The 24,862-nt window shown below is 44.0% G+C and overlaps 1 protein-coding gene across 5 annotated transcripts; it reads left to right on the forward strand.

Moving 5' to 3' along the window:
* WDR72 (WD repeat domain 72) lies at nt 1-24,237 on the forward strand. 5 transcript variants are annotated; one of them, XM_034409245.3, is made up of 20 exons: nt 1-320; nt 3,727-3,890; nt 4,182-4,288; nt 4,937-5,015; nt 6,674-6,848; nt 7,487-7,563; nt 8,728-8,847; nt 9,579-9,724; nt 9,994-10,090; nt 10,601-10,742; nt 11,094-11,318; nt 11,834-12,042; nt 12,244-12,439; nt 13,052-13,263; nt 14,795-15,606; nt 16,657-16,730; nt 18,288-18,370; nt 19,151-19,286; nt 20,773-20,862; nt 21,179-24,237. In XM_034409245.3, exons 2-20 carry the CDS (start codon nt 3,738-3,740, stop codon nt 21,232-21,234), a joined length of 3,189 nt encoding a protein of 1,062 aa, XP_034265136.2. In that variant the 5' UTR covers nt 1-320; nt 3,727-3,737; the 3' UTR covers nt 21,235-24,237. The 5 variants fall into 5 exon arrangements, with proteins under 5 accessions (XP_034265136.2, XP_034265133.2, XP_087734195.1 ...); XM_034409242.3 differs by having other exon boundaries at nt 136-320; nt 19,151-19,298; XM_087878069.1 differs by having other exon boundaries at nt 136-320; nt 19,151-19,298; nt 20,773-21,000; nt 21,179-22,237.
* Nucleotides 24,238-24,862: the final 625 nt, after the last annotated feature.

Raw genomic sequence — 24,862 nt, forward strand, 5'->3', positions numbered from 1 at the left:
AAACAGAAAATACCTGGGCCTCCATTCCATCATGCCTCCTGTCAGCCAGCACTTGGACGTCCCTTCCCAGGGCTGGGCTGCAGAGGGAGAGAAACAAGCTAGCAGAGGCAAGTTTTTACTTGCTGAGCCAGATCCAGTTCTAACCTTTGCAGCTCCCAGCCCACCTTGGAAACGTGACTGGGGGTGGAGGAGGAAGGAGCAGCGGCAGTAGGCCCTTCCCAAGGACACCGGCTGAGTACAGGAGAGCTCTCCTCAGATTAAAGAAGCCCCTGGACTGGACCAGAAGAGCCCCACTTCCAGGGGAGAAAAACTTCATGCTGGTGAGTAAGGGGCAAAAGGAAAGTAGAGGATTTCTCCTTCCTCGTCTAGCCCCACATAACCTCCTGAATCCAGGCTTCCCATTAGCCCAGAAAAAGTCACTAGTTGTCCCTGAGCACAGCCACAGATTAGGGCAGGATAAAAGGAGGACAGGGGCTGCTACAGAGGCTGGGGGGGGGGGGCGAGGAGGTCGGAAGGTGTGTGTGTGTGTGTGTGTGTGTGAGAGAGAGAGAGAGAGAGAGAGAGAGAGAAGCTATATGCTGATCTGAGTATAGTCGCTGGTCCCTGGACTTGCCTAGATTGTTCTGGGAGGGCAACATGGGTTTCCTCAGCTTGTGTGGGAAATGTGCAAAAATATCAAAAAAGTGGAACTGCGAAGTGTCAGGAGCAGAGTCATTAACTGTGGTGTCCCCCTCCCCTCCAGACCAGAGAAACATCTTGGAAGAAGGATGATTTTGTTTTCCCGTCCTGATGACCAATACTCTTGTGTCCTCTTGCAACAGGGATAGGTGCTTCTGTGTGCCAGGAACAAAACAGGCAAGAGAGCAGGCTAAGCACAAAGTGAGTCCAAGGTCAGAGTCCCATTAACCTGCTTCCAGCCTTGGCTTTTAATCTCAGAGTATTTCACCCCGATGACCATGCTGACTTTTGCTCAGCTGTGTGGCTTGTTCCCTCCTTTCTTTTTCAGAGCTGCCAGATCATGCTGTAGCTCCTGCCATTCAAGCAGACGCAGGTCTTCCTCTTTAGGCAAGCTTTGGGTGACGCCCCAGTGGGGTACCATTGCAGGGTCTGGATTGGATTAATAGAGGTGGCTCTTTTACGCTCTTGAGGATGCTGCAACCTAGCCCAAATCTTGGGGTTGGGTGGTACAAAAATGCAATGAGCAAACTTCCTGAGTAGAGGGCAAGTAATTGGCACACCTTCTTCCAAGTCAGAGTCGGCCATCAGCTTCACAGTGAATTTTGCTTCAATTATTTGGGTTTCATGGCAAACACCATCTGGGCTGTGCAACCTTCAGATCTGGCCAGTTTACTTCCTGTGTGATTTTGTGCAAACTCTCCCTGGGGGACACTTTTATATTCTTTCAAAATATCTGAGTAGAATTATAAAAGAAGTGTGAATATGAAACTATTTTTTCAACCACTGGCTGTTTTTAAATAGTTTAAAACAAATTGCCCCAGGATAGCACATATCAATAACCTGAGAACTACAACTAAAAAAAAGGAGAGAATGTTTTACAATAGTTGGCGAAAGCCTCCCATACTTGACTTTTCAGCAAAGCACTTTGTGTGCAAAGGCCTTGTGTCAGTTCTGTGGGCCCACACTGCACTGAGACAGAGGGAGGCCTGTGGAAACCTCTGGCAACTTGGGTGGGCATGTACTTCTTCTTGCTCGAAGGTGCTCCATTTCCATTCCTCCCCCCAATTGCTAGGTCAGGTGCAACAACATAAACTATTTTAATTAATGATGTGCCACTAAAAGACATGAGAAGACCAATTCAAAATTGCACCAACATGGGGCATTTCGACTGAATCGTTGTTCTGTTGACTAATTAAGAAAATCATTCTTGCCAAGGAATCCAGAGAAAAACCATTTCCCAGTGAAAAAGGTACTGTACTACAGGACCACTGTACTACAGGAAGAGCCTGTAATACAGTGGACTAAAGCACTGTTATTAACATCTGCTTGCAATTACTGCAAGTTCAAATCTCACCAGGCTCAAGGTTGACTCAGCCTTCCATCCTTTCAAAGGTAGGTGAAATGAGGAGCCAGATTGTGGGGGCAATAAGCTGACTTTGTATAAATATACAAAAGTATGAAGGCTATTGCTTAACGCATTGTAAGCCGCCCTGAGTCTCCGGAGAAGGGCGGCATATAAATTAAAGCAAAAAAAAAAAAAAAGCTTCTGGGCAACCAGTCAAGAGTGGCAGCACGGAGTTGCATTTGTGATCAACAGCTGGAGAGGCTCTGACTGTGTCCTCACAATGGCGCAGAGTGAAATTTGTCTTTCTTTTTTGAAACAAAAGCTGTAGCAGACTAACTCGCTGCCTGGCCTGGTCTTCTAATCAGAGTGAGGGACAAAACAGGCCACGCAAACTCAGTCCCAGCTGCTCATGGGGGGGAGGGGTGGATCCATCCCATTTCTCCATACCACACCTCCAGTGGTGAAATCCAAATTTTTTTACTACTGGTTCTGTGGGCATGGCTTGGTGGGCATGGTGTGGCTTGGTGGGGATGGCAGGGGAAGGATACTGCAAAATCTCCATTCCCACCCCACTCGTGGGCCAGCCAGAGGTGGTATTTGCTAGTTTTCCAAACTACTCAAAATTTCCGCTACCGGTTCTCCAGAACCTGCTGGATTTCATCCCTGCACACCTCCCCTAATTGGTTTCACTCCAGTTGCTTATCACTCACCCATCAATTTTTTTCTGACATATATACTTCTGTCCAATACATTTTCATAGTGTCCAGTATATTTATTTGTCTATTTCCAAAATCTTTTCTGAGTGGCTCTTAGCTTAGAAAGGGTATTCCAAAGAAATTTATTGAATTCAAAGTTTTATTTATTTATTCATCCATTAATCACATTTATATAGACTGATTAAATAGATGGATGGTCACAACTCTGTAGGCAGTTCACACAATACACGTAAAGTACAGTACAGATATGGCCTAGAAGAAGGTGGTGTTCAATAGGCATTTGGTTAAAACCAACCTAGACTGGAAAGAGAGAAGGAAGTGAGAAAGAAATTTAGCATTGCCCCACCTTGATTGTATATGGGAGGGGGGGCAGGGAAAAGAAGCTCTGCCAGGCTTCCAAGAGTATGTTAATTATAGTTGCAACAATAAAGTCCGTTCCAGGAGTTATATGGTTATTATTCACCAACAACCTTGTAGCCTAGTTTGAACTAATCAAAGTTTTTAGATTTTTCTCAGAGGAAATCTCAGATATAACAGATTCCACTGACCTTAACTAGAAAGTTAAGATAGTGTGGATTACTACAATTGCAAATGGGCAGAGCAGATAAGTGCCAATTAAAAATAGCTGCAATTGTCTGACTCTGTTGAATGCCAGAAGATCCAAAACTACCCACTTCAAGCAAACTGAAAATGACTGCAGAATTAGCCTTTCTCTCTAATGTCCGGGCAAGGAAGAGCTGTGGAACAGAAGAGGCCAACTCCCTTTGAGTTGTCTGATTTCTTTATCCATTTTTAGACATATCAGGGGAGGAAAATTAGCTTGTTTGGAACACTGACATTATGCTTGGTTTATTGATAGTTGCCTAAGCTATGCAAAAAGTCCACGTAAGAAAAATCACAAATAAAGAATTGAAAAGCTTTAACACAATCCAAAGAAAAACAACTCCTCTCTCCCTGCTGTTAAAAAAGTTGTCCCTATTTTTTCAGACAAAGCCATTATGAGAGATTCTGTTCAGATGGTGACCCTGTGGGGAAAAGAAGCCCCTCCCCACAGCATCACAGCTATCCTCATCACAGATGACCAGAGAACAATCGTCACAGGGAGTCACGAAGGCCAAGTCTGTCTTTGGGACCTGCTGCCAGACCTCCAGGTGTGAAACATATATACTTCTGTCCAATACGTTTTCATAGTGTCTCCTTCCAGGGCTGCTCCCAGCAACAGTCTGGTCAGAGGGAAAGCTCAACAAGGACTACCTCTCCCCAGGCAGAATTAGTGATTACTTTTGGGACACCCTAGCCCTATCACAGGCTGGGGAGGAGCAGTTTCATTCTCAGTAGAATGCTATTTTCCACGTATCTGCTCTGTAATCAAGAACATACAACCCATTATTGAAAATCAGTCCTTTTGACCTTGTTATACAATTAACCTTTTGCCCTTGTAGATGTCATCAAGGCAGATGCTGTTGGGGCACACGGCATCAGTGATGTGTTTGGCGAAGGCAAGAGATTTTGAGAAGCAACTGTACGTGGTCAGTGCTACTGAGAACGGGTCAGTCACTCAGCATTTCCCATGACACCTCATCTATGGAAAGTTCTGAGTTGCAGGAAATAGACTTGCTGTTTTGGAACAGTAGAGATTGGTGCCTGGTGGCTTTTCTTAAGAATAATTCTTGCTAAGGTAGGTCAGGACTAGTAGGAGTGTCTCTGAGATTTCAGGTGAAAAAGGAGGCTAGCTGTAGAATAGCCCTGGAAGGTGTTTTAATAAAAGAGGAAGGCCCAAGAAGAAAGGGAAGATTGATCTTCTGAAATACAAAGAAGGGATAGGAGCCTTGAGCCATTCTCCAGAAACACAAGAACCTTCGTGTAACCTGCCTCTGATGTCGACTGCTAATAGAAGCAAGGTAGCTTGTTCAATGTCTGAGACAAAGCCATTTTCTATACTTTCTTTAAGACAGCTCACAGGGATGTTGACAGAACTGTTCCACTATAGGTGAGGAAGTTAAGTTTAAGCCTTAACAATTTAAAATAGTGGATTTCATCATATTTTAATAAAAACTGGTTTCAGTGTAACTTACATCTTATCCACTTCCATCTGCCCTCAAATTTCAAAGTAAATCCCATACTGGATGTGTGTGTGTGTGTGTGTGTGTGTGTGTGTGTGTGTCTCATAGCACACGATCAATTATTGTTTTGGCAGAGAGATGAGCATTTGGGACATCACCAGTGGACGGTGTGTAGAGAATACAAGGCTTCCATTTCGGCACACAGCCATCTGTGTAAGTAGAACACATCTTACCTGTGTTCTCTTGAGTACCATCTCCTAGCAGCTTCTTCTTACACAGGTCGTATTGGTGTCTCCAGTAGTTTGATGAAAAAATATTCCAGAGGTGAGAAAGGACTAAACTGAATACAGCCTGGGTTTTATACCTACATTTTAAAAAAAATAGAGTAAAGATACAACTAAATGAAAATCTCACCAAATGCTTAGAAGTCCCAGACTTCTGGTAAGCACTAGGGATTCAGGAATGCTTAGACTGAATCTGGCATGCTGTTTCTTTTTTGGATGGCATTACATCCATTAGCTTCTGTCTAGCATTGTGCTGATTTTGAAGCTGCTGTACTTTCTGCCTTTCCTTCTTTGGCTTTGGAAGGAACGAACAAACTGGACAAGATTGGGCCACTAACAAAGCATGTAGTTCCTGCTGCCATGGAAATGCAGCTGCACACTTCTCCAGTTCCTGCTGCGGTCGCTCTAGCATGAGCTGAGGTGAGCCTACCTGCAAGGTGGCTGCAGGCTTGGAACTGGTAGAGAAGCCACTGGTTTCAGACAGAATCTGAAGATAGCTCCAAACAAAATGCAATGGCCTTGTTTTATTGCACTAACCTGCTTCTGTACTGCAGCGCCTGTTTAAGTGCATCAAATTTAGAATTAGAATTAGTATGCTCAGGAAACATGGAACCCAGTCATGTGATTTGCTTGTATCATGGGTGAGAGGCAAAGAGGAGCCTCTCTTCCACTTGTGCATGATCTCTCTGTTTTGTGAACTAAGGATGGTGCATTTTCTTGGTACACTAGCATTTTTCTGCTGCAAGACAAGCAGCTGCAGGAAGAAATATCTACTTGGTGCATCTCTGGAACAGCACAAAGAAGAGATTGAAATGGGAATGGAAAAGGGTCCACAGGGCTCCCTTTATAGTTTGAAACAGCCCAGAATCAAGTCTAGGATGCTACTGTGAGCTGTCCAGATGCATCATCTTGGTCAGCCACTAGAGGGCAGAATGCACTTGGCCTGATCCACGCATCTCTGGGGTCGGCATGCTGTTTGGTTAAAGCAGGAGTCAGTAACCTACGGCTCCGGAGCCACATGCGGCTCTTTGGGCCCTCTGCTGTGGCTGCCTGTTGGGCGATCCCACCACTGGCTGGTCCCGGCCCTCGCCCTCCCCTCCCAGTCACTCCTTGCCTGGCCTGAGAAGGTTAGGGCGAAGGCGGGAGATGGAGAAGCGGCCAGGGCAGACAGAGAGATACAGAGAGACGGGGGTGGGGAGAGAGAGAGAGATACAGAGAGAGAAGGAGGGGGGGAAGGGAAGGAGGGAGAGATGTCAAAAGGGTTTTGTGGTTCCCGGTGTCTTTTAACAACTGGTTCTCTGCCCTAATGACTGGCTGGGTAGGCGTGGCTAGGGGTGGCCATGTGACTGTTGGAAGTGAGTGACATCAAGTTGGCCATGCCCACCCAGGTTTTGTGGTTCTTGGTGTTTTCTTTTCTGTGGGAAACGGGTCCGAATGGCTCTTTGCATGCTTAAGGTTGCAGACCCGTGGGTTAAAGGATGTTCCCAACTAATGTCTGGGAGGAGTCAGTCTTGGGATAACAGAGGTGCTTCTCAGTGGGGTTGAGTCCTGCCAGCTAATCTCTCTTGCCTTTTTCCTTTTGTACAGTATTACCACAGCTCATTTCGCATGGCAGGAGAGGGCTGGCTGGTCTGTTGTGGGCAGTATAACGACATCCTCATTATTGATGCGATAACCCTGGTTGTGCTTCACACATTAACCTCTTCTTCCTCTTCAAACTGGATCAGCTGTATGTGTTTAGTGCATTCTCTGAGGATTCAAGGTATATTTGCTGTCAAAAGCATGCAAGTTGGATGCTTCTACGCCAAGTTATCATCCATGCTTATCCATAGAAAGCGTAACATATAGGAAGATTGATGTAAAATTATATTGGTTTACCTATAATTTCTTTGGTGAGCGGGTGGGCAGATGCCTGTTTGGAAATTACAGGAATTAGTCAGAACTGCAGAATACAGTACTGCACATCGTTGTCAAGAAGGCTGATGGTTTACTCCCAGCAGGGAGTTTACTCCTCCCTGCTGGGAAGGAAGGCTGGATTCTGTGGGACCCCTTTTCTTCTGGCCATACTTCTTAGGCCCTGGGACACAACAGGACTGCTGGTGCAAGGACAGTTTTGCCCGCTCTCAGAACTCTGGGATAGTGAATGAGGGCAGAGCAAGCCTCAATTCTGAAGGCTCTGAACAGGAGCTGCAAGGACCCCAAATGGGTGCATCCACCCACAAACACGAAGCGGGGCACCATGAGGTGCTCCTTGGAGGCTGGGTTTAGGTGCATTGGCAGGGTCTTGGCCCTTCCATGGCATCTCGGACAGGCAAGAGCAGCAGCACCATTTTCCTGCCCGCCACTCCTTGTGCCCCCTGCTTGTGACTCTCCCACAGCCATCCTGTTTCGCTTTTCCAGAGGATTCTTTACTAGCCGTATCTGCAGCAGGAGACCTTAAAGCCTGGGATTTGTCATCTTCGATCAGCAAGATACAGGTGAGAAGCAGCAAAGGTCAATATCCTGGGCCAGGTGTCTCTTTCTCTTCAGTCTGGCAGTGTTGATGCAGGAGTGTTAGCAACATCCCTGTGAGTGGATGTAGAGGGGCCCCAGGTAGTGTTGAAACTTCTGGAAAGTTCTGCATCCAGGCCCCAAACTGAATGCAAAGCAAATTTTCACCTAGAAAGGAGTGATCATATTTGATGTTAAACATGATGGGAAATTAATTTCCTGGATATGACATGGACTTTACAGGGAAAAAAAAACAAGTCAGTTTTTTTTTAAAGATCCAATTCCAATCTCAGACAGATCAGAATAACTAGAAAATAATTTATCTTACAAATAATTCCTAAGATTTGGTTGCAATTATATTTCTAGCATAAATTTCCTAAAAGAATCCAAATCTTAAAACATGTATATTTACAAAATACAAAATATACACAAATTTCTAACTGTCCTAAATCAGATATTGTATGGCTTGTGGCATAAGACCTCACAATTAGTATATTCTGAAGGAGTACAAAGGGGCATAGGGGTTATTCTAGAAAATGTCATGATGCACAAACACTCCCTTTTCTCAGAAAAAACGGGAATTTAAGGGAAATATCAGTTAAAGTAGTTTCTGTGCTCTGTAGATACGTCAGTATAAAATCTGTCATCAGTCTCAGTCAGTCATATGGGGAAAAGTCAGTGGAGCCTCCCTGGCTTTTGCTATTTGTTTTGTGTGCTTGGTCTTGGGTTTTATTTTGCCTAACCTGTGACAGGGTAGAGAATGTCCTGTAGGTCTCCTAAAATCCCAAACTGCCCCAAGCAAGGCAGCATTGTTTAGATGTTGAAATCTTATGTGGCAAGGGGACCTTATGCTCCCTTTGCCATCATAGCTTGAGAGCATGCTAAAATACAAGAGAACTGAAAAGGAATAGATTGGAAAAAGAGTTCAAAATACAGCCATTCCTCCATTCTTTCCATTAAATCTGGTCAATCAGCTAAGGAAACCAAATGCCATATTTGGGAGAGGCAAATTCTCCCCTCTTAATCAAACCAATTGGCTCCCTGAGTGAACTTTTACTTTATAGCCCATCTTGCAGTGATGACTGACCATGTTATTTTTCGTTTTTCCATTCCTCCCCCAAATTACCTTTTCTTTTTCTTTCAATGTGCAGGAGAAGCAGAACATTTCTGAGAGAGAATGCCAGCCTCTGGGCTGCACACTCTGCAATGCAATCCGATTTTGCACTTATACAGAGAGGCTTCTCTTAGTTGTATTCTCCACCTGCTGGAAGGTATTACTTAAGCAATGCATGCAATATTAGGCATTTCCTTCACAAATAACTTTAAGAGCTTATCAAAATGCAGAGGCTGAATGAAAATTGAAAAATAATCATATACAAATTGTAATAGAGAATTAAGTCATACAAAATGATAATGAATAGACTAATGTTTAATAAACCAAATCAGACCAAACTAATGTTATTGATTTTAACACACATCCATTTCCCCCAATTTGAGAAACTAAATTAAAGCTATACCATAATGTGAATGTCCATGTTTCATTCCTTTACAGTAATAGATCCAAAGAATTTTCTTGCCTTTGCAAAAGGCATCTTGTTATTCTAGGTGTTCCCTTCCATGATTCTGATAACTAGAGATTGAATGAGTTTAATAAATGAACTGTTATGCCCTGAGCTGATGAACTATCTGGCCATGGTGTTCCTGGTTGTGCCAATTCTTTTCTCCAATGCACTTGCTAGACAAAAAGATGCCCCTCCACCGCCCCCCCCCCTCAGAAATCTTCCAGAAGGCCTTCATCACACTCAGATTTTCCACTGTTCCAAGATTCCTCACATGTGTCCTGCTTCCAAATTCACATTGCTCCCATGCTCTGTAACTGCTTCCTCTGATGGGAGGGAATTGGAGGATGGGACAGGGCTCTGGCCAGAGGGGATAGATATCTTTATTTCCCCTTTTTATAGCAACAGGGGGTCACCTTTCCCCTTTTTGTTTCTGGCTTCAGGTGTATGATTACTGTGACTTTTGCTTGCTGTGGACTGAGTTTAGTCCAAGCAGCCAGACCTTGGCAGGAGGGGAAATCCTTGCTGCTCATAGGTTGATCATTTGGACAGAAGATGGGCATGGCTACATCTATCAACTGGTGAACAGGTGAGACACAACAAGTGCAAGGGAGTTGGCAGAAGCACCACCTGGAGCCTGTGAAGCCTATTGATGGCAAAACCCTCCACATTTCTATGATCCTGACTGGGGAACCCTCCCTTTGGCCCAAGGAGCTTTTGGTCAGGCAGCTGCTACCCTTGTTGGACAAGAGGGCATGCTCTTTGGGGCAATTCCCATAAGGAAGTGTTTGCTAATGGAGGAGCTTCCGTTCCCATGCATTGTCAGAGGACTGATCCTCCCTCTTCCCATGTCTTTAGTGGCCTTTCACGGAGCATCCAGCCATCCAAAGGAAGGGTGCTGAAAGAAACAGTTCATCCTGTTTTACTCTCTTCTACTGAGGTGCAAGGCAACAAAGTAAGTTGGCTGGGTTTCTAGAGACATCACTGGGTTTCCATAAATGCAAGCACCATTACCAACCAAAGCCCATAAAGCTAGGAACTGAGGGCATTTTCTCCAAGGATTTCAGTTTGCCATTTGAATCACCATGGATTCCATTGTAGGGAATTAAAGGATTTAAAAATGGCTCCTTGCTTTCTTTCATGCTTATTGCATCTCTAAATTTGTGTGCTCTAAGCTGAAAATCAATTTCTGAGTAACTGGAAGCCACTCTCAGCCTCAGGCTGTTCAAACTGCTAGAGGAACACAAGTGTGTGAGGGAAGGTGAAGCATCATTGTCATGAATGTGTGCATTTCTTTAGACCTCTGTACTAATATGCAAAACACACAGAAAACTGTGAAGTGGGAACAAGCAGAAGTAATCTGCAAACTGTGAATTGGAACTTGTGGGTGCCCCTCAAAGATGCTAAAGAAGTCGATTATTTGTCAGTTAACACAGCTCCTCTTCCGGGATTTTACTTTCAATAGAGTTTTTCTTACATCATGGGCTTCATGAATGAAAGGAAGGAACCCTTTTACAAGATTCTTTATTCTGGACAAGCTTCTGGGAGGATTACTTTATGGCATGTTCCTGATGTGCCTGTTTCAACTCTAGATGGCTCTCCAAAAGGTTAAGATATTTTTTATTTTAGAGCTTGCATTGCAAAAGGTAAAAATGGGATCTCCTAGCATAAACTCCAAGACTTACTACTTTGCTTATCTTCTCTATTGTATTCAGAGGCTGATATGGGTTTGGATATACATCACTGCTAAATAATATAGGCATTGGGATGGGAGACAGTACATAGTACCAATGGCTGGAGAAGGCCATTCAGAGGAGGGGTTGCACTCATGTTCTGCTTATTCTCCATCCAAAGGCTTTTGCCAGGCCAGAACACTAAACTAGAGGGACCCAACTCTCCTCAAGGATATGAACAGGAAGGTGCCATCGCTCACATCTCATTGTTTTTTTTCTCCCCAGTGATCCCAGTAGCAGCATCCAGGACTCTGCAGGATAACTTTAACATCTACCGTCCGATAGCTGAAGGTATCCCTGATCACCCCTGGGGAGTTCCCATCACAGTTTCTACATACATTCCCAGCCTCCAGAAGTTGGTCTGTGGATATAAAGATGGCAGAATTATCATAGTACCAGCTTTGCATGCTGCGAAGGCCAGACTATTGGGAGAGGGTTCTGTGCAGAAAGGTGAGCACCTTCTTTACTTTACAACAAGGGGGGTAGGCATTAGGGTTCCCCCCTCACCTGAATAAAACCTTCCTCAACTCCCAAGTGCTTTAGGGACACAGCCAATGACTTTTCTTGGCCAGTAGCTCTTTCTCCAGTGCCTCCTCCTTCTCTGCACCTGCAACCTTGGGCTCCCTGGGGGTCCAACTGAGCTTGACCTCTTGGCCCTCAAGCCCAGAGCAAGTGCACGCCCGTCGCCATGGGCAGCCATTTTATGAACATGGCCTTGCCCTCTACCTCCACTGGGGCCCAGAAAGGCCGCCTCCTGTTCTGGCTGCCCAGGAGTTGATCTGGGAGACTTGCTGCAGAGTTCCCCCTCGGGGAGCATTCTGTGCTGCCCACTCCTCTCCCATCTGCTCTCAGGGGCCAGTGGGAGCCCCGCGCAACACCCGCCTCAGCCAGGGCTCCAAGGCTGCAAAAAGGCAGAGGGGGGGCCTGGCGGTACTGGCTGCTGCCCGCCTGATTTTCTCTTGCAGACGACGCTGCGCCCTGTGTGCTGAGCAGTGGCAGCAGCGTGACGGCCCTGCTGGTGCTGCCCGGCCGGCCAGCGCCCTGCTGGCTGCTCTCCGGGAGCCGGGATTCCTGTGTCATCTGGTGGGACATCTTCACTGGGGAGGCGCTGCACCGCTTCGCACTGGATGCGGGGCCTGTTGACCGCCTGCTCCTCTCGCCGGACAGCTGCAGGGTGAGTCGCGAGGCCCAAGGCGACTCCCTGGGAACTCAACCAGGCAGGGCGGGTGTCTGCTTCGCTCCAGGAGCTTAGGGGCGGGCGAGAGGGGGCTCTTGCCCTGAGTGCAAGCGCCCCAAGGCCACCCGACATGTGTAGTTCTTCCCGACGTCCCTCTTGGGCCTGACTGAGAAAGTCTTCCTTGCCTTGTCTTTGTAGCGGAAAGGTCACCGCCTCGTATGCTGCGTGTGTAGCGACCACTCCGTTGTTCTTTTGCACGTCCAAGAGCGTGCCTGCCTTATGCGTGCCAGGAAACACCTTTTTCCCGTGACAGCATTACGATGGCACCCCATGGAGAATCTGCTGGTTGTGGGGTGTGAAAATGATTCGGTCTACGTTTGGGACATTGAAACAGGTGATGGAAGTGAGGCTGCTCCGGTTCGCCCCTTCTCTTCTTCTGCAGCTGGCAGTCCCTGGGCGTCCTTAGGAGCTAGTTGTAGTGATCATCAGGAAAGGAACGGATGGACTCTCATCTGCCCCTTATTTTTCCTGCTACAATTCCTATTTGTGATTATTAGAGGAAGCAAAATTGGCGCTGAATAGATCTGCTTTTTGTCTCTCACCCCAAAACCTAGACCTGTTATAAATAGATTGCAGAAATGTGGGTGACAATTAGATAGCAGGGATCTAGGCCATCATCAAGCAGCCATCTCAGTTATCAGCTCAATTAATGGCAAGTTTATGGACAAATAGCCATGGACCCTGAATCCTTAGCTCTGCTTGTCCCAACAGACCCCAGATTTCACAATAATTGCAATAATTGGGGCGGCCACTAGAGGGCAGCATTTCTTAGCCTTAAAGGAACTCTACATGTCCTGGTTTGGATTATCAGAGGATCATTGTCTATACTGGATTCTTTTTAAAAATGTGCTTTGAAAAATTGTGGCCTGATCCTGGAGAATACAGGGAAGGTAAAGTGGAGACCTGCTGCTGTGACCATCCACCTTCCTTTCCCCCCTTTGCCTAGGAAGTCTAGAGCGCCATGAAAGTGGGGAGACGGCCAAAGCGATCCTTGCTTCCTGTGAAGATTCTGGTCTTATGGCCGATCCTCTTTATGCAGCCTGGGAAGAAGATGGCCAGCGAGAGAAAGATCTGGGTGGCTCATTGTCCAGCTCCTCTGCCTTTGGCAGTTTTTCCTGCAACAGGCTCGCTCATCAAAGAAGGTCTTTTTGTCGTCAGGTGAATACACAGAAGGAAGCAGTTGCTGGGTGTGTGAATGGAAGCCTGGTTCTTTTGCGCTCCCTTTAGAAGCCTAAAGCCCCCATTTCTTCCCCATCCCCTCTGATGACTCCTCCTGCCCCCCATCTTTGGAATGCCCTTCCAAGGACCAAGAGCTCCCATTGATAGATTTTAGCCACGTCTGGTGTTTGTTCTACATCACCATAGTTGGTGGCTTCATCCATTCAGCCTTGAGAAAAAGACATCCTTTTAATTGCCCAAGTGTTGAAAAATGGGCATACAGTATACTTATTAGTCCCCTCATCCATACAAACTTTTACAGCCTCTCTACCTCCCTGTGCAAGGTCTAGGCATTTTCAGATGTCAAGTATGCCTTCTGCAATTAGTCATACCTTTCTATTGTGTTCTATTAACTATCCATAAGTTTAGAGGAATGTTTTCAAATAAAAATGAAGCACTCATCAAGAAAAAGCAATTGGAGCTCTTAGTAAGAAAAATGTGTTTAGCAAATAAGAAGATGCCCTTGAAAAGGCTCCCTGGCTATTGCTGCTTCCAATCTGCGTGTGGTTCACATTTGTGTTGTTTCAAGGGGGTCTCACTTCTTCCCCTCCCCTCCTTTGGGATACCCAGGGAGGAATATGGGAGGAGAGGGCTTTTTCAGGAAAACATGCAAGTCAGCAGCATCTGCAGGATTGAGGAAAAGAGCACAGCAGACCTTCAGGTTTTCCAGCTGTTTGTTCTGGTGCCTGCCTACCTGCTCTTAGAATGGCTGGAAATCTGCATTAGAGCTAAGATTAAAATTTGTCTTGGAAACAAGCTTGTCCTTTCTCTTTGTCCCTTTGCTTGTTTGATCTGTTTACAGGTTAAGGATGGCCAGCTTTGGAATGCTGATTTCTGCCTCATGGAGGCTGACCCCACACTTTCCCTTTTCGAAAGGGAAAAATGGGGCTCTTATTAGAGGGGGCTGCTAGGGAAGAAAAGGGATCAAGGGAGGAAGCATGCTGATGCTTCCTCTTCATTTCAGAAGAGGAAGCATCAGCATGCCTGCTGCCAAGTGGGATGGACCTGCTCGGGGGAGAGAACCAGGTCCCCTGGGAGAGAGAGGGGAGATCCTTAGACAGACTGTATTTGTGGCCGATGACCACATCCAAATGGCTGTGGATGAACTGAGCCTAGAAATCCCTCTGACCAGTTAAAACTCCTCGAGCTTTTCCTTTATGGCTGTTTCACTACACATTGGAAACACGTTTGTGTCATTTGGTGTTGCTTTTCAACATTTCTTTACCATATTGATATGTCATTTATTCCTCATGCCTTTCTGTTTGCTGTTTTGCTATTTTTAATAATGGCTTGTTTTATACTTCTTTTCAAAAGTGAAATATTCGCATATTTATTGATTACATTCATTGTTACGTGACATCCACCTGAATTGAATATAAATGAATATAAATATTTTGTTATATTATTTAATTATAATTATTGCACTGACTATGGTAATGTCAACTAAATTATTAAAACATTTATCTTTCAGTTAACTACTCTCTGCTGGGCTCAGGGGCCTTTTGCTGTTTGGCCATTGAGGGCAACATGGGAGAGCATCAGTGTCAACATGCTCCTTTTTGATTTGGAAGGGCTAGTGGAATTGCTCTGCTCCTCTCAGGCCAATGGACTGAAGTCCTCCAATTCCTTCAGTACTATCGACACTTTAAAGAGAGCCAGAAATGCAACAGAGAAAAGGACATTAATGTTACAGAGAAACAGAACTTCCGGATCCCTCTTTCCAGTGGATGGGCAGGTCAGAGTGGCTAGCGAAGAACAAGACTTTGGGGAGGTGCATACAGGTGGAACCCTGGAACAAAGTGATGGCATCAAAAGACGCAAAAAAGCAAAGAGTTCCAAGAAGATTAAAAGGCAGTCCTCTAGAAAAACCAGCCCAACTGTTGCCACAGAGGCAGCCAAACTCCTTTTGTCCTGTTTTTTCCCCTGGGGTGTGAACAGAGAGTTGGATGGTCTTTGTGTTCAGTATTTAGGTATCTTGAGGCTTTTCTCTCCTATCTCCTTTGGACTGCTTTCAAAAAACAATTATCTTACTCTGAAGTTACCAGGATGGAACAGTGCTAATCCTGAGAGGATGGAAAAGCAGCAGGAGGAAGTCAATCTATTTTCTAGCAAAGTGCTGCATTTACACAGTAAATACTATAGTGTAACCCAAGAGCAAGCAGGCAAGAAGAATGGATGGAGAAATACTGTTACTTCTACAGAACAAAGGCTAGTTTTGGCTTATTTGTTGAGCAGGATGTCTTTAGTTCAAAGGATAATTAACAGGCCTTCTGAAAAGACCAGGTGAGACCGAGTCTAGCTTTTTCTGAAATAAAAATTGATTGTTGTACAGTAGTTAGAAGAAATGGATGAGCAGTTCTTACCTATCATATGTCATTCACATATAATCTAAGATGATGTCTTTGGAGCTCCCTTCTCCCCAGTCAGCTTCTGGCCACCAGGTCTATTCCTCCAAAAAGCCTAAGCTTGCCTGGTTCCTGGGAGAAAGCGGCCTCCGAGGCTTCCTTGCATTGTGTGCCCCACTGTCCCCTTTCACAAAGGAAGATATATATATAAAGTGTTTTTCTATCGAGGCACTTGGTCTGCCCCAACATGTGGGAGGGAGCATACTGCATCCCTTTCACCTTTCAGCTCCAATCTGGGAGCCCTCAAGCTGTCGCATTGACAACAAACCATTTTATACCAAATTTATATTTCGCTGATAAAGAAATAAAGGGAGACTAGTATAGATCTATTTCAAGCTGTTTAGCTCTAATCTCTCCCCTGGCTCAAGCTGATGAAGGGAGGAGAACTTGTGGCTCAGAGGTTAATACAACTGCCTAACATCAGGCAGCCCAAGTTCGAATCCAAGTAACGGTATGGCTAGCTGATGAGAGCTAAATAGCTTGAAATAGATCTATACTAGTGTCCCTTTATTTCTTTATCAGCGAAATATAAATTATATATATATATATATGCATATTCTTTCTAGCCAGGTTTTACCTACGTAAACTAAGTTGTTCTGGAGCCTAAGTTGTGTGAAAGGCTCCAGAACAACTTAGTTTACGTAGGTAAAACCTGGCTAGAAAGAATATGCACATAAAAGCCTACGAAAAAGAAAAAGACATATATATATATATATATATATATATATATATATATATATATATATATATGATATTAATTATATATAAATTATATATAATTATATATGTATAATTAATTTTATATCTATCTATCTAGTTTAGTTATATATAATTAAACGAGAGAGAGAGAGAGAGAGAGAGACTAACTGTTGGCCCTTTGCTGTCTGTGTTGGGGTCCCTGAGAGACAGATGATCTCTTTGCTTTCAGCCTCATGAAGCGCAACAAATGGAGACCTGCAGCATCTCTGGTCTTGGATGATCTTAACCTAGAGTCTTCTCCACGTGAGTCCTGGTGACGCAATCCATACTGTTTCCTAGGGGTATATTGTGATGAGAAGAAACCTTCCTTCCTGAAGGAAGATTCAGTGATGAAGAGAAGCCATAGATTGCCTCAACCCTTCCAAGCCCTAAAATGTTCAGAGGCACCAGGTAGCCCAGAGGACTACCTCTGGGCTACCGTCAGTCTCCTTAATTTAATAATTTCAGCACATGGTACAATATGCTGTTATTATTAAACATTATTAAATAAAATATAAATTCCCCAATATCGTTCACAATAAAGATAAGAAATGACCACAAATATAGGCAGGTAAAAAAAATTCCAAGACAAATAGAACTCTTGGTGCTGAAAAAAATGTAAAAGAACACTTAAAAATCATGTTAATTAGATGATGTTTAATTTTTACAGGCTTTTGCCTCAAGAGCAAAATTAAACTTCTTGTAATGCAATTGTTTACAAAATGTTGTTTTTAAAATTTACCAAAATTTCATTTGAAGTAAATAATTTACTTTATTTATTTGCTCATAGGCCAAAAATAGTAAAAGAAACACCTAGCACAGATGACACTAAACTAAACTAAGTGAAAGAAGTTATAAGAGAAAGTAGAAGGGGAAAAGCACATTTGTGCCTGCAGGTGGGGGAAGATTAGGAGGATGGAGATCCAGACTCTAGTTCTGCTTTGGAGTGACTTTGAGCCACAGTTAGATTATTGCAACATGCTCTACATGGGGCTACCCTTGAAAAGTGTTTGGCGACTACAGTTGGTCCAGAACGGAACCGCGCAAGCTGTCGTGTGTGCACCTAGGTACACCCACATTACACCAATTCTCCGTGAGCTGCACTGGCTCCCTATTGGTCTACGGTCACAATTCAAGGTGTTGGTTATTACCTTTAAAGCCCTACATGACTCAGGGTCAGGGTATCTTCGAGACTGCCTTCTACTGCATAACTCCCAACGACCGGTAAGATCCCACAGAGTTGGTCTCCTCTGGGTCCCGTCAGCTAAACAATGCCGGCTGGCAGGCCTGCAGGGGAGGGCCTTCTCTGTGGCTGCCCCAGCTCTCTGGAACCAATTACCTCCTGAGGTCCAGACCACCCCCACCCTATTGGCCTTCCGAAAAGCGGTGAAGACCTGGCTTTTCCAGCAGGCCTGGGGCCGTTGACCTTGCTCTTGCGATCTGGCAAGATCCGGCCATGAATGGTGTGAATGAGTTTTAATGTTTTTAATGTTTTTAATTTTAAAATGTTTTTTATAATGATTTTAAATGCATTGTGAGCCACCCTGAGTCTTCGGAGAGGGGCGGCATACAAATTGAATTAATAATAATAATAATAAACAGTCCCCAATCCTCAACCCTCAGCTGGGAAATCTACAAGCAGCTACCTGCCACCTACAATGGACCAACCTGATAGCTTATGGTCAGCATTCTTGTGAAAGGCCCTTCTGTTATCATTTCATGTGTCACTCTTGAGCAACTGTCAAGGAAAGGGATCTTTTCTAGAGAACATTATATTCTGTAGGAACAAAATCCTAACTGATAATGTTTCTTCTGCTTCAGACATATTGAGGTTTCCTGTTTGTGAGGCAGATAATCGTTCAATTGTCAAGCTAATTTCTTGCTGGAGAGACCAATCCATAGAGGTAAGAAATTAACACCATTCCAAGGGCTTAAAATCCCCCCAGGTTTCAGCTGGGGGAACAGTTTTGCAGAGACAACAAAGTTTTGAGTCAACAAAGTGGAAGTTCATCCTGAGTGGGGAGCATTTCTTTCCCATGCTGTGGGCCATTTTCTTTGGCACATTGTATAGAATTTTGTATGAAAGTGGCAACTTGTCACTCAGCTAAATTCTTGATGCTTAATATAGAGTCCCTGGTCATGCCTCAATGTTTATCAGGGTGCCCAGGGGACTGCTCTGGCTAAGCCTTCAGCCTTCCAAATGGAGGACAGCAGCTAGAAGGGGAGCTGAACAGAAGAGACCACAGCCTGCTGGTCTCTTCCTCTAGACCCCCTTCATCTGCAGAAGTACCATGTGGCTGACTCCCATCTCTGAGCAGGCTGCATGTGAGGTCTGGCTTAGGTATCAAGACTGTTTAATTGTACATAGCTTGTAATAGCTTGTAAAAGCTATTAATGGTAGGAAAAATTCAAACAATTCAGGATAAACATTCCCTGCATATAGAAGAAAATATGTGCCCAACCCTTTCCCTGATGTGCTAACTTGATAAGTGCATGGGATATTTGGGAATATTTCTCCTCCAGTACCAAGTCTGCAACTGGGCCGTGGCTATTAGGAGACCCCAATTCAGCTCTTTTTGCTCCGTCCCTGAACCACCGAAGAATACTCATCCCTTCTGGGGAAGGAGTGGGGCAAATAATCAAGTCTGTCTCAACAGAAATTTAATTCCCCCTCTCTGTGGCAGGTGATGGAGGCCACTCAGGCAACTTTGCTGGCTGAAGTGGAACAGAGCATGCAACAGAAGACCTTGGCTGGAGGCTGTGGGCAAACCAATTCTACCAGATGGGGATCAGCGGGGGCCAAGAACCCCCCTTCACTGGGTACAGCTTTTGGTAAATTCACAACAGTGATTTCAGGAGGAAGTGCAGAGCAACCTGAGGCCTATTAGTAGGCCTATCCCTATTAAGTTACGGAGCCAGAAGAGTGGTGAAATCCACATTTACGACCCCTGTATTTACCTGCCTCCTGCATTAGGTGAAGGTTGACAGCCCTCCTCCATCAAGTTATACCAAGAACTGCTGCCGGTTGCTCTCATCCATAACCCCAGAAGGATGCTCAGGCCTTTGTAGGTTTGGGCCTCATCTTCCAGCGATGGTGCTTAAAGAAAGAGACCTGGTGATGGCACAGGCTTGTGTCCTTGTAGAGTCCTTGTAGAATTCCCCTCTCTCATATAAGGGAATGAAAGGACTGACTAGAATGACTAGATTTGACTAGAGTTGTCCTTGGTTTTTCTTAGACTGCTGTGATTAAGACCTTTGGCCAGAGGCTGTTCTCATGGCCATAGACTGCGCTTCAGCTGGTGTCCATTAGAGCCATGCTTCAGATTACAGCTCTTTCCTGTAAAGATATACAACTCAATTTAATGCTCTCTCATCCGATACCCACCCATGGTTGCAGTTGATTCCTCTCACTTTGTCAACGCTTATTTACAAGTGTAGCTCTAACATTAGTGGTCAAGTATTGAAGGAAACGCATTGGAAGAGCCTGTAAAATTTCAGCTTATTTCACTCCTTGCTTCATGTTGTTTAGCGGAAAACTCCTTAATGCAACAGAAATCAGATTTGCCGAGCATTTTACACAAAATCCAATTGTCCAGGCGCCATACCAGGGTTATCTCAATCCTTAGGAGGATAGTTTCCAATAGGCCATCGGTCAAGTCTCAAATGGAAGCACATATTTGGGGTGCCCATGCATGGAATCTGATCCTTTAAAAATGTTCTCTTATTCCATGTACAATGTGTGCTGTGTGGAAGAGATAGTTAAGCATCCACATAAGTGCAGCAACAGTGCTGGCAAGTTAGTAATAACAGACCATTCCTGCCGATATTTCTGTGAACATCCCTCATAAACCCCCAAAAATCTCTGTAATGAATTACAGTACAGTATGTGCGTAGTCAGGGGAGTGATCTCTGTGGGCCTGCCTCTTCCCTGCTCCCCTGGCATGGGGAGTCCAAGACTTGGGGATTGGAAGGGATCACAAGGATCATCTAATCCAGCTGTAACCTTATAGGACCCAGCCGTGTGCAGCTACTCCAACGTGAGCTGTTTTCACAGCTACTCTTCCAAATCCTGCTGGAAAACACCAACTTGATGGCAGTAGGGAAGAAGACTGCCACTCACTTTAGGAGTGCTGCTGCATTTGCAAAAAAGTAGGCAAAAAAATGGGAAACTAAACTCCGTTGAGTGGAAGCAACACATGGAAGGGCATTTTTCTTTTAATGTTGACTTTTGGTTGAATTCATTTAATCCTCTCAAGATTTGGAAGGGTGGGCTTGCTATTGAAAGACTACTTGTGATTCTTCCCAGGTACCATGGGCATGATCAACTGTGAGAGCTGCATAACCACACCAAATCTTGAAGATGGGGAAGGTTCTGCAGAGGAACTGGGGGTTCCAGGTGAGGTTCTTTTGATCAGTGGAGCCATCACGCCAGCAGGTACCTACAACTGCTTTCAACAGATTTTGGTTGGACATCGGGAAAAATTCTATGATTGTAAGAACGATTCAAGCATGGAGCTGACTTCCTTAGAAAATGGTAAACGCTCATGGCTGGAGATATGTAAAGAGAGGCTGGGTGGCCATGGGTCAGAAAATTCTCAGAGAGCAGTTTTATTTATTTATTTATTTATTTATTTATTTATTTATTTATTTCTATTTATATGTATCTTTCAAATTAGAATATCAAAAACATAATTCATATTATTACTCAACAGGTGTAAACAAGCCACTTCCTTGGATATCCAAACTGTGTTCCTGCAAGGTGTGTTAGAAGAGTGGTTGAATTTCCCCATGCGAAGAATTGTTGCAGACATAGAAGTGTCTCCACTATGCTTGGCTGATGCTAGCTTGGGTAGCCCTTCAGTTTTCTTCTCGGCTTACTCTTACATCTCTTCCTTCAAATATACTCTGACTGCCATTGCAAGAACTCTGGAACACCAAGATTAGATTGACACACACTCCCCAACCTGCTGACCTATTGCAGATTACTGAAGACCTGGGCTTGCTTCAGGCCTTGAGGCAGGAGGTTTTTGTCAATTGTCAGGTTTATCCTCATCAATCACTGTAGGTTTTTATCTTTTGATGTTTTTTTAAGAGTTAAGACAACTTACAGAACATGCCAAAATCCATTTAAGAATGAGACTTCAAGCCCTGGAAATAAGAAGTCACGGTAAGTCTTGCACTGTCCTTGGGGTGCTTCATTCTCAGTTGTCTATTTTCACTGCTAGATCCCATCCTGGGCCTGTTTCAAAAGCTTCTCTCTAACTTCTCAAGTACTTTTTTGCTTCACAAATTCTGTAAGTTTGAGATGGGGAAAATATCTTATTAACAACCACGTAAGCTTAAAATTTTAATTTGTAGTAGTTTACCATTTGATGGTCTTTAAAACATTGCAAGTGATTAAAAGCAGCATAAAAATAAATACAGTCAGTAAAGGGCCTCATGCATTCTTAGTGGCTGCTGGTTAATCCAAGGTCTAGGTAGTGGACATGAATGCGCAGGCACTGAATACCTCCTTGGCAAGGAAAGGCAACTTCCCTTTAGGGTAAATTGTAGTTCATTATTCTGTAATTAAATTAAACATCTGTGACTAACAGTATCCCAATTTGTCTGCAGAGCATTAGAGCTCCATGGCCCATTTTGTCTTCTATAAGTAAGGCAGGCATTGGTGGTGAAACTGGCCAAGCATGCAGCAAAATATTTCCTCTTTCTATTTCTGGTCTGTCACAAGAGGAGAAGATAAAGAAATAATAGATTCATGGAGGTTTAACACATTTTATCTTGTTCTGATTGCATGTCTGTTTGTTTATACAATGTATAGGCCTCCCATCTTACCTCAAGGTAACTCTACTTAGAATCATACATCATGTTCCCAAAGGATATGAGAGAAAGACTGGGAGACAGGAGCCTGCTTGTTAACGGAAGTACGAGGGCTGATATATTGCAAGAGAGATTTGGTGACATCCCTCTAGAACTCTGTTTGGTGGCTTTCATCAGGATAATGTTGCTAGTGAAGGGAGTGGGAAGAACCAAGGTCCATTTATCCTTTCTGGAGAACCAGATGGCTTCACTCCCATAAGTGGATACATGGATGCCCGTTTGGCAGCCTCAGGGAGGAATATTTTTTTTTTGCAAAGCAATTTACTCCATGGGGCAACTAGCTTAGCTGCCTCTCAGTTCACTGTGGATGTTTCCTAAGGTGTACCCATTTGGCTTCCTGTATTTTTTATTTCATTTTCAGTTGTTACTCTGTTCCTGGGAGCTTTGTAGCACTCTGGAAGGATCTGACCATACTTAGCACACTGTTGCAAACAACAATCCTACCTGCTCCAGTCCGAGAGAAGCTCCCAGCCGCAAATGTCTTTCCATCTGAAGTTCTTGTGGAAGCCAACCTGTCTGTCCTCAGAAGGAAGGCTATGTTGCCTGGCTAGAGAAGCTCCGTTCCCCTCAGGCAGGCAGGCAGGCAGGCAGGCAGGCAGGCAGGCAAAAGATGAGGTAGGCAGGCAAGAGGCCCTTCTCCTACCCCCTCGTGGGGGCATGTTTAGATAAAATGGATCACAGCTCTGTCCTATGACAGGGCTTTCTCTGGCATTCAAGGTTGTTCAGAGCTGGCAGTGAGTTGATAGGATGATTGTCAAGCCATTATTGACATATGTTCAGGTAAATATAAAAGATCACCTATAAAATAAAAATGACTTTTGGGATGAAAGAAAATATTAGGAAAGATGATGTGGATCGACAATCCCTCTGACAATTTTTGCTCTGTGAAACTGACTAGTCCATCTTGGTCACCAAATCCGTACATGGGTAGAAAATGATATGAAAAGTGAGAGCAGGCAAATAGGAACCAGAGGTGATAGGGATTAGATTAGATTAGATTAGATTAGATTAGATTAGATTAGATTAGATTAGATTAGATTAGATGAATAGAATAGAATAGAATAGAATAGAATAGAATAGAATAGAATAGAATAGAATAGAATAACAGAGTTGGAAGGGACCTTGGAGGTCTTTTAGTTCAACCCAACCTTAGGCAGGAAACCCTACACCACTTCAGACAAATGGTTATCCAACATCTTAAAAATTTCCAGTGTTGAAGCATTATGGCCAATTGTTTTCTGGGATTGAACCCAGCAGAGGATAATTTCCTGATTATAACTGAACACTTGTATTGCCAAGTTAGCCATTCAAACCTGTGTACTTCTCAAATGTCAATGGTTTGAATGTAGTGACCCTGATGGCTTCCGCACAACAGTTTTCTTGTATATTCACTCTTAAAAAGATATACATGTTTCTAAAGAGTCCCCATGGAAATGGTTTTAGGTGGGCCATTATCTTGATAGTTTGCAATTGGCCTCAACAAGATGCTAGTTTGGATGACTCAGGTCAGGCCTCTATGTTGGCTGGCTTGTGTTCAGTGACCCTGTTCCAAAAGTACATTGTTAGAAAACCCATTATGAACACTGCACACGCTTGGGAGAAGTGGCAGTTTTGCAGATTGATGGTGTGATGTTGCCACTTTAGAGAAAAGGATCCATGAATTATTGAAATATGAGTTAATGTTGCTTGATTCTCCAATGAGGCTGGTGCTATTTAATGGCATTTTTAAGGTCCTTCTGAGGGAAAGAGAAAACAATAAGAGTCTTACTTCACCTTGGGCAGATGGAAGTTTTCAAATGTTTGATAAGCAAGAACTGTATTTGTTTTTACTAAATGTATTTGTAATGGAATGTAGCAGGGGAAGAGCTTGTAAAAACATAGTATAAACACAAAAGTTGTTTAATGTTTTTCAAAAAGCCTAACTACTAACTGCTGCAAGAGGAAAGCCCTTGGCAGGTTTAAATAAAGCCTGCAGGCCAATTTACTCTGTGGAATGTGTCTAAGGAGGAAACCATCTCCACTGAATAGAGTTTGCACGTGGTGGGAGTTCCGGAGAGAACCGGAAGCATCGCAGCGAGACTAATCTCCTGGATTATTGAAATTCACTTTACACAGGGGTGAAGGGGTATTTTTCAGGGCCTAACTACTAACTGAAGACTGCAGCCAAAGACAAAGCTTGAACAGTTGCAAAATACAATAACTCTTGTGTCTGCAGTACACTTTCAATACTATAACACCTTTATTTTGAGAGCTATATTGGTGACCGGTTTGTCTCTGAATGCACTTCAAGGTACTTATCAAGTCCCATACTTCATCTTTGAAGTTCCCCACCTACCAAGCAGCCTTGTGGGAAGGGGCCATTTTTTAGAAAGATGAGCAATTTAGAAATGTTAGAATACTCAATACTTGAATCAATGCTAAATGTTAAAGAAATATTAAGCAGCATTGCTTGAATTTGGCTTACTGATAACTAAATACAAACAAGAATCTTTAAGGCAGGGATTGACTGAGTCCCATCT

Source organism: Pantherophis guttatus, chromosome 13, assembly GCF_059756535.1.
Source record: "Pantherophis guttatus breed Tessera chromosome 13, ASM5975653v1, whole genome shotgun sequence".
NCBI lineage: Eukaryota > Metazoa > Chordata > Lepidosauria > Squamata > Colubridae > Pantherophis > Pantherophis guttatus.